At 40.1% G+C, this 8,275-nt stretch overlaps 1 protein-coding gene across 1 annotated transcript; it reads right to left on the bottom strand.

The window, feature by feature from the left end:
* Window positions 1-288: 288 nt before the first annotated feature.
* Window positions 289-7,609, bottom strand: gnat2 (guanine nucleotide binding protein (G protein), alpha transducing activity polypeptide 2). Its single transcript, XM_032572933.1, has 9 exons — window positions 7,307-7,609; window positions 4,860-4,902; window positions 4,450-4,591; window positions 4,181-4,338; window positions 3,942-4,070; window positions 3,528-3,657; window positions 3,294-3,447; window positions 1,195-1,410; window positions 289-899 (listed from the first exon to the last, which is right to left on the bottom strand). The coding sequence occupies exons 1-8, from the start codon at window positions 7,410-7,412 to the stop codon at window positions 1,220-1,222; spliced, it is 1,053 nt and encodes a 350-aa protein (XP_032428824.1). The 5' UTR covers window positions 7,413-7,609; the 3' UTR covers window positions 289-899; window positions 1,195-1,219.
* Window positions 7,610-8,275: the final 666 nt, after the last annotated feature.

The following is an 8,275-nucleotide window of genomic DNA, read 5'->3' as shown; positions in this document are numbered from 1 at the left end:
AAGAAGCAACAGGCTGAAGCTGTCATGATGGGCCTCATTGTCCACTGCTTTGTTCAGTGGATGAAGATGTAACTGATGTAAAGACACACACACACACACACGTGAAGTTAATGCATCTTTATTTCGTGCCTCTACGTTTCATAAGAAAGAACAGATTCCCATTCCCTTTTCTCATAAAGCATCCATCCTCTAGTGTTTTCCTCTCATATGTTTCCAGATAATTCATCATTCAAAATATAACTTCTCTATTCTTATGTACAAAGTTCATCTACCATGTTTGTTGTTGTCAGATTTATTCATCACAATAAAATGTTAAGTGAATTCAGTACATTAACACTATGTAGGTTAGATACGTGCACAATTGGGTTTGTAATCTGGACAGACTGCAAGCAGTGGGAACATCAGAGATATCTGCTCAGCAACTTTTCAGCTTAAATATCAAGATCACAGAGACTATCGCACTCAAAAACAAAACAAAGAAAATTGTCTATTCAGAATTTTTTTTTTTTTTTTTTTTACTTTTCCCAGATGGCTTTAATTGTTTTCACAGAACTTGGCTTTCAGCTCCATTATAATTTACAATTTATAAGTTTTAAAAACTCAATGATAATCAGAGAAGCAGCTATTTCATCTTCGTACCTTTAATCTTTTAGCTGTGTAGGAATCTGAGGCTCCACAGCGTTCACATGGTGACTAAGTATCTGTTTTTACCCAGCCGGACATGCAGAGAGTTGCAGGAAGGTAACATGGGAGATGATGATATTCTCTAGGAGCGTCCAGCCACAACTTGACGTGGAGATGACGGCATAAAACACAACAGTCTGAGGATGCTCTGTGCCCAGTTGGTACACTTCTTTCCTAATGCCAATGTGTGCGGGGCTCCGGTTGAAAAAGATGTTCTGAAATGAGAGAAGATGAGGAAAAGTTGTTGAAAGCCGCTTAAGAAAACGTAAAAGTACATTGTTGGGAGGTTGTAAAGACTTTATCACAAGTCGTCATGGGGATTGCATCAGTCTTTTTATTTATATTTGTCATCCTCAGCAGTCCACCAAGGTCCAACCTTTCTCGCTTGAGTTCTGTTTTCTCATGTTATGGCCAGTTGTTGTTGGCCAGAAAATATTGACTTAATTAAATTTGCAGGGCTCTGTCTCATCCCGTTACTGTATGTGAAGACAGTTTTTAAAGATCTCGTACCTCTCTCCCATCACTCTGGAGCTGCTTAGAACAGACCGCAGTCTTTAAGGTTTTCTTTGATGATGATGTCCGTCACGGCGTTGAACACGATCTCGACGTTCTTCGTGTCTGTGGCACAGGTCATGTGGGAGTAGATTTCTTTCTGACCTTTCTTCATGTTCAAATCCTCGAATTGTGTCTTGATGTAGGCACTGGCATCATCATATGTGTTGGGGCCTGAAAGACGTTTTTCGACATATACATGCATCAGTTAATAGAGACAAATCAACACTGCCCTGTCTTCATCAATACTCTTTTTTTGTTCTTATATTAGCATATTTATTTCCAGACCAAAAGCTAGAAAAACACTAAATGACAAATTTGAACACAAAGGCCACAACTTTAAGATCTTTATCAATAAATAATGTAAAAATGAGTGAGAGAGACAGAAATGACACCCAATCAGATCCCATGAATTATTAGAAGTGAAAGATAATATAATTAACATCCAACATTACTTATTATTTTATTTAATCTATCATTATTTAGGAAGTGCATTCCTCTTTGACTTTATATTTTAGTCAACTAAACCTAAGTAGAGATTGACTGAAATGAGGGTTGATGACGAGAAAAAGAGAGAAAATCTTATGATATATATGTCACCTGTGATTGGCACCCAGTTTTAATGCTGCATTTGAGCTGGGATTAGTGGCGTGTAATTCCCAGTGTCCTGCTGCATCAGGACAGGGCACGCTACTTTTAACTTGACATAAACATCTCATGTTGTTATTATTATTTTTTCTCTTAATTTATAAACAACTGTCCATTGGCGACCTGTCCAGGGTGTACCCCGCCTCTCGCCCAGTGACTGCTGGAGAGATAGGCACCAGCCCCCTACGAAGTTGCAAGGAGAAGAGACTATAGATCAGGGGTGCCCAAAGTCGGTCCTCGAGGACTGGCATCCTGCATCTTTTAGTTCTCTCCCAGGTTTAACACATCTGGATGCCATGATGCATCCAGATGTGTTTTAGTTCTCTCCCGGGTTTAACACATCTGGATGCAATGATGGCTCATTAGAAGCCTAAGAAGAACACTGACATGCTGAAAAGGTTGTTACTACCACCAGGGAGAGAACTAAAGCGTGCTGGATGTCGGCCCTGGAGGACCAACTTTGGGCACAACTGCTACAGACGATGGATGATCTTGCATTGAAAGATGGACCATCCATGGGTGCACTCACGATGAACAGGATGTAGGTAACAGCTGTGTGTTGTCATTTGCAATTTCAGTTTCAAACATTCAGCATGCTAAGGTGAGTGAATCTTTATAAGTGGCAGCATAGATAGAGACTACATAATGTTATTAATGCGTCATTGTTGTGGTATTTGAGTCACAGTTGCAGATATTCAGAGTTGGTCAAGGTTTGTTGGAGCTGAGGTGCTCGTCCGCTAAACTAAATAATAAAATAATCACAGACCTCTATGATCTATAATTTCCCATTATAGTATCTATGGTTTAAATTTCTTTGAATAAAATGCCAGAGAAAGTGTGACTGTTGTTTCTCCCCTGTGTTGGAGCATAGATAAATTCAGTGTTGCTTTTTTTCCCCTCATAAATAGCCTCGCCCTCTTTGGGAGGCAATGCAACTACTTTTGGTGCAAAAAAAAATTGTTTTAGGAGTTTTAGGTGCCTGAATGTTACAAGCAAGAATAACTTCTAGCCACTGATTGTAAAAGCTATACAAGAAAGTCTTTCACTTTATTGAGAGAGGTTTCATTACTGGATATTTTACAGCTTCATTGAATCTCCAGATAAAACAATGCATAATACTCTCATTAAAAAAGCCACAACATAATTTTAACTGAGTTCTAGATAATGCAAGACCTTAAATGTTATACATATACATACATAATTTTGATTCAAACTATGGAAGCAGCTATAGTTTGAATGGCTGCTTCCATTCAAACTATAGCCTCTGATTGCCCCCAACATTGGGTGGAGTCCCTGGAAAAGCAGCTGAATCACTTCATTTTTGTTTTTCTTTGGTGTAAATAACATGAGACTAGGGCATTTTTCAACCTGTGAAACTCTCGCAAAAAGTTGCCATCTGTTGAACGTACCGTCGTAGTCAGGGAAGCAGATACTCAGATGGACTTTCTTGATCTTCTCCTCGAAGAGATCCTTCTTGTTGAGGAAAAGCACGATGGAGGTCAGAGCGAAGAATCTGTGGTTGCAGATGCTGTTGAATAGATGGAGGGACTCGTGCATGCGGTTCTGGATAGACCAGAGACACAAAAACCTTCATGACATGTTTTTTTTTTTTTTTAAACAACATTGCAGCCATTCTGACTCACCACTTCATCGTCTTCTACAAGCACCATGTCGTAAGCGCTGAGGGCTCCACAGAAGATGATGCAGGTCACACCCTCAAAACAGTGGATCCACTTCTTTCTCTCTGACCTCTGACCTCCCACGTCAAACATCCTGTAAAGCGTAAAAAGTTGAAACAAGCTCTGAAGTGGCCAAACTGGGAACCTTTATTTAGATTTTATTTTTTTATTTCTGGGCTAACCTGCCTATCGGGACTGCATGGATTATGAAATCTGTTCAAATTAGGAGATACACTAAAACTACAGGTTTAATTATTTACTTAAGGTTATCTTGCATCAAACCAGGTCAGGAAGTTAACTTTGGGCCAATATGTTTCCGTGGACAGTGCAATCAAGAGTCAACTCGTTTTCCATCAATATGTAAATGTTGAAGCTCACCGGAAGTGCAGCTCTTTGCAGGAGAACTGCTCTTCAATAATACCAGTTGTTTTGACTCGAGATCGCAGCACGTCCTGCTCGGTGGGCATGTAGTCCGGCAGACAGATCCGGTCCATTTCGCTGAGGTAGCTGAAGATGTCAGGACGAACAGCAAAGCAATCAAGATTTGCATATATGCCCTTTGTATCTACACAATGATCATCCTTTTTATGTTGTTTAACGCTGGGAAAGCCGCTCACTATCCAGCAGAGTCGTTCAGTTGGTACTCAGCCGCTCTCTCGTACGCGCTCTGCACTCCAGAGTCTTTCCACAGCTTCTTGATGACATCAGACAGCTCAGGAGGCATTGTCCCTTCCTCAATGGAGTCTGACAAGTTCTGCAGCTTCTGCCCATCCTCCTACGAGTTTCATGCACAATAAGCACAGGTCATGGAAAACAAGGTTATTTATTTATTCGATTTTAATTCTGCTTTGGAATTCGAGAGCATCAGAAAACGTCTGCAGCACACCTGCGCGGAAGGTGCGCCAAAATCAATGCTGAGCATCTCCATGCCTCTGATGATAGCCAGAGCCGACTGCAGGATGTTTCCGTAGATGATCGTCCTAAACTCCATTTGCTCCTCTTTTGTGTAACCGCCTTGGTGGAGAATCCTGTGTGTGAGCAGAAAAACAACTTTTCATCACTGATTCTGCCTCAGGTGGACGGAAGTCTATTTGAAACAACATAAAAACAACATTGGTAAATAAAAGTTGTTTAAAAAAAAAAAAATCAAAAGTTGAATGGCAAGCTCCAGAGCTCCCACTGTTCATATTTGATCGATCTAATGCCTACAGTGCCACCCTGTGGATTTTCTTTACTCTCATCGCCACATAAAAAAAAAAACTGAGAAATTTTCCAGTAACGGATTTTAATACTTACTTCATTTGTTTTACAATGGTGCTTTTTCCTGATTCACCAGCGCCTGAAAAAGAAGGAAAATGTCAGCGAGGATATCTGGACTTCTCTTTGAAGCATTTCTCTGTCATCATTCAAATGTGTGCATTTAAGATCCAAACGATGCACAATGCAAAAACACAAAATATTACAAAGTAATTTGGGTTCAGTTTCCAGTGCAAATAAACAGACTGAAGTCTGTTTATTCAGTCTACAACTCACTTCTCAGCAAGACATTTTTTCCCATTTTACAAGTGAAATAGTCTGCTAATGGAACAAGTGCTTTATCATCGATGTTAAGGGATTATTTACTTAAAAATAGGCTCGTGTATTTTGCTGAAGAGTTAGCTCAATATTAGCTCGGAGTGATCAGTAAGGTTTGGGTGGTTATAAAGTTCTCTAAAGACCAAAATCACACCAAAAAAAGCCAATATTTTCACCATGTTGTTGAATTTTACTCCAAAGTTATTTGGTTCTCCGGCATTCTTTCATGGTTCCTGAAGATTTTGCAGCCTCTGGTAAAATCCCACCCTCCCAATAGACAGTGCATTGGCAAAACCACAATGCATAGTGAACAATCTTTAGTCTCACGTTTTGCATCTGAACAATGAGCATGCAAGCCTAATGTGGGTTAATCACATAATTTCGGTGGCAGAATAGGATGTGCTGGCTGAAGAAGAGCTTCCAAGCAGATCAGGCTCTGCACTTCCATGAAAGCTGCCGCTGAGCTGAAGGAGTTTATGGCGTCAGAGAGCAGTGAGGGCTGACCACCTTTCTCAGCCACACTAAGCCGGAGACTTACTGCTGAGCTTTTAAAGGGTTCATCAAACCTTTTCAAAGGAGATCCCAGGTTGGCTGTAGTGGTCATTAGTGAGTGGAGGGTGGGAAACGTTTTGTCATTCAAAACAAAATGCTAGCACCATCATCTTGCCTTCTGTGAGTCTCTGTTTTACAGGTTTATGCTTCTATATGTTTGTCATATAGGAACTGTTGAATAGATTTTTAAAAACATTTTTTTTAGCCAATTTCATCAACAATGTGCATTAAATGAGCAAAGAAATTAGTGAAATTAACAATCAATGTAACTCTTCTTAAGCTCAGAAATCTCATTTGTACTCTTCATAGTTCACTAATTTTAAAGCAAGTTTAACTACTTTCAATGTGTCTTTAATGTTTTTGTCCTAATTTCTTTACAGGTATTAAGCTTTTCATGTGAGGTTAAGACTATGTTTAAAAATATAATCAGTGTTTACATTTGTACAGATTATTCTCAATATTTAAATCATCTGCAAACCTGTTAAACATTATCTGTAATTTGTAGTTCTCCTCTCCTACCACCAGGGGGCTCTCCGCTGAACATTTTCCTGTGTTGTTGCTGTCATTGTCAGTGACAGACAACAGCAAGTTGCTGCCAAAAAACTTCAAAAAAGGGACCAACTGCAGTTTCCATCCGATGGTTATTATCATGCAATTCTATATCTTATCCAGAAATGTCTTCTAGTGGATGATATATAGATGAGTCTAAAATCTAGAATCAGAACTATGACAGTCGGATGTAAATGCCATTAAAACATTTTTGTTACACATCATGTGCGAGTTGAGAATCAACAAAGACCTCAGCAAGTGGATCTGCACTAAACCTGTTAGCTAATCGGATTGTCGTATCACTGCAGGGCTGTGATTCATTTAGACTAAAGTCAGTGATCTTTTAAGAAGCTGCGTCCTTTCGTTAGAACCAGAAAGTCAGCAGCCGCTGGTCAACCGGGAGCAGAGGCTGTTATTTCAATACAATCACCAAATTTGTAAGGAAACTTTGAAATATAGTCAAACTGTGGGCATTAATTATATAGTTATACTTAAATGTCGAGCATCGGTGTGAAAATCTGTCAAAATACTTCACCATCAGTTTTTATCTTCTGTCTATATGTTTAATAATTACTTTCTCTGAGGTTGTGGATTAGATTATCTACAGACAAATGATTTCCACTTCCTCTGTCTGTTGATTTCTTTTATCTAAGGTGTAATCCTGAACTGTGGGAGTGGGTTAAAGCTTCATCTCTGCAGTCAGTTCTCTTGGTTGTTGCAAAAAGATCCGGAGAGAAGCTTAAACCAAAATCAAATGGTCGAAATCCAAAATGCGAGACATTAAAAATGAAACAAGTGAGTAGAGTGAAAACCTTCATCTTCCAACCTTTGCTAGTCAAATGTCTTGCTATGGTTAGTTTAAACTTTGGTCCGCAAACCTAAAACTATAAGTATTCTGATTTATTTCATGCATCTTCTCTGAAGTTATCCCTGATTTTAAAAGCTTCGTCCGTACTCAGAGTCTTCTGAACCCAAAACCCATCAGTTGAAGAGCTTAGCATCACCTGTCGCTGGAGACAAAAAGCACAACTTCAACTAACAAGGTCCACTCATATGCAACAACTCACCAAGCAGCAGCAGTTTGACCGTTTTAGCCTCCTTATCGGCATCTTCCTGGAGCTGTTTTTCCAATTCCTTGGACTTTTTGTCCTCAGCGCTTGCTCCTGCACCCATGATTTCTTCCTCCGCACTCTCAAGGTCCTCGAGGAAGGAAATTTTGACGGGTCTATGTGAGCACCTGCAGAGAATCCAATCACAGCACTAATTGTGCTGAAAGGTGATTTTAGAACGGAAGGAGATTGGGAAGGAGGGGCTGAGCTTTCCTGAAATGTATCTTGATTAGACGGAGTGTCGTAAAGGCTCAAATGAAGTCACCAGCTTTCACCAGCAGAGATTCACTTCTTAATTCCCTGTTCTTAAACCTGGACTTAGGAGGGGCCTCTTCCTGATTGGCCGTTCAATCCATTTAGTCTATTGAGGGCGATGGGGATTGAGGTAAAAGAAGGAGAAAATGATCTCGGACATGTCAGGGTGCAGTGAAAGACAATGATGTCAATATTTGCTTGTTTTTCACTGATCTGATGTGACTCGGTGATGGAACATATAACGCATGTTCAGAACTACCTATGACTATTATTCCTGTACAAATATGAAGCGTAGGCATGGAAGGAAACTATTACTCCTTATTTTAGAGAAAAGGATGCAGGACGTTCATTGTTTGCATTTCAGAAACATTCTCCATTTAGATTTTATCTTGAGTTTACAAGTGTTGCTCCTCTCATCCCAACTTGAATTTCATGCTTGATGTACTCTTGACTCCAGCATCCGTCACATGGATGAGGCAGGAGGCCGGCATTAAGGTCTTATAAACTTCTTACTGCTAAGAGGTTTAAATCCCAGGTGGTGAGGTGGCAGCTAAATACGGCAACCGTGGCTGCACAGTGCCGTACAGAGGGGTCTCCGCGACGGCATGACCTGAAAGCGTGGAGCCCATTACACAATCTGCGTCAGCTCCAGTGAGATCTCATCTCACACAT

Source organism: Xiphophorus hellerii, chromosome 1 (assembly GCF_003331165.1).
Source record: "Xiphophorus hellerii strain 12219 chromosome 1, Xiphophorus_hellerii-4.1, whole genome shotgun sequence".
Taxonomy (NCBI): domain Eukaryota; kingdom Metazoa; phylum Chordata; class Actinopteri; order Cyprinodontiformes; family Poeciliidae; genus Xiphophorus; species Xiphophorus hellerii.
Note: the sequence above shows the minus strand (reverse complement) of the source record. Positions and strands in the feature narration are given on the sequence as shown.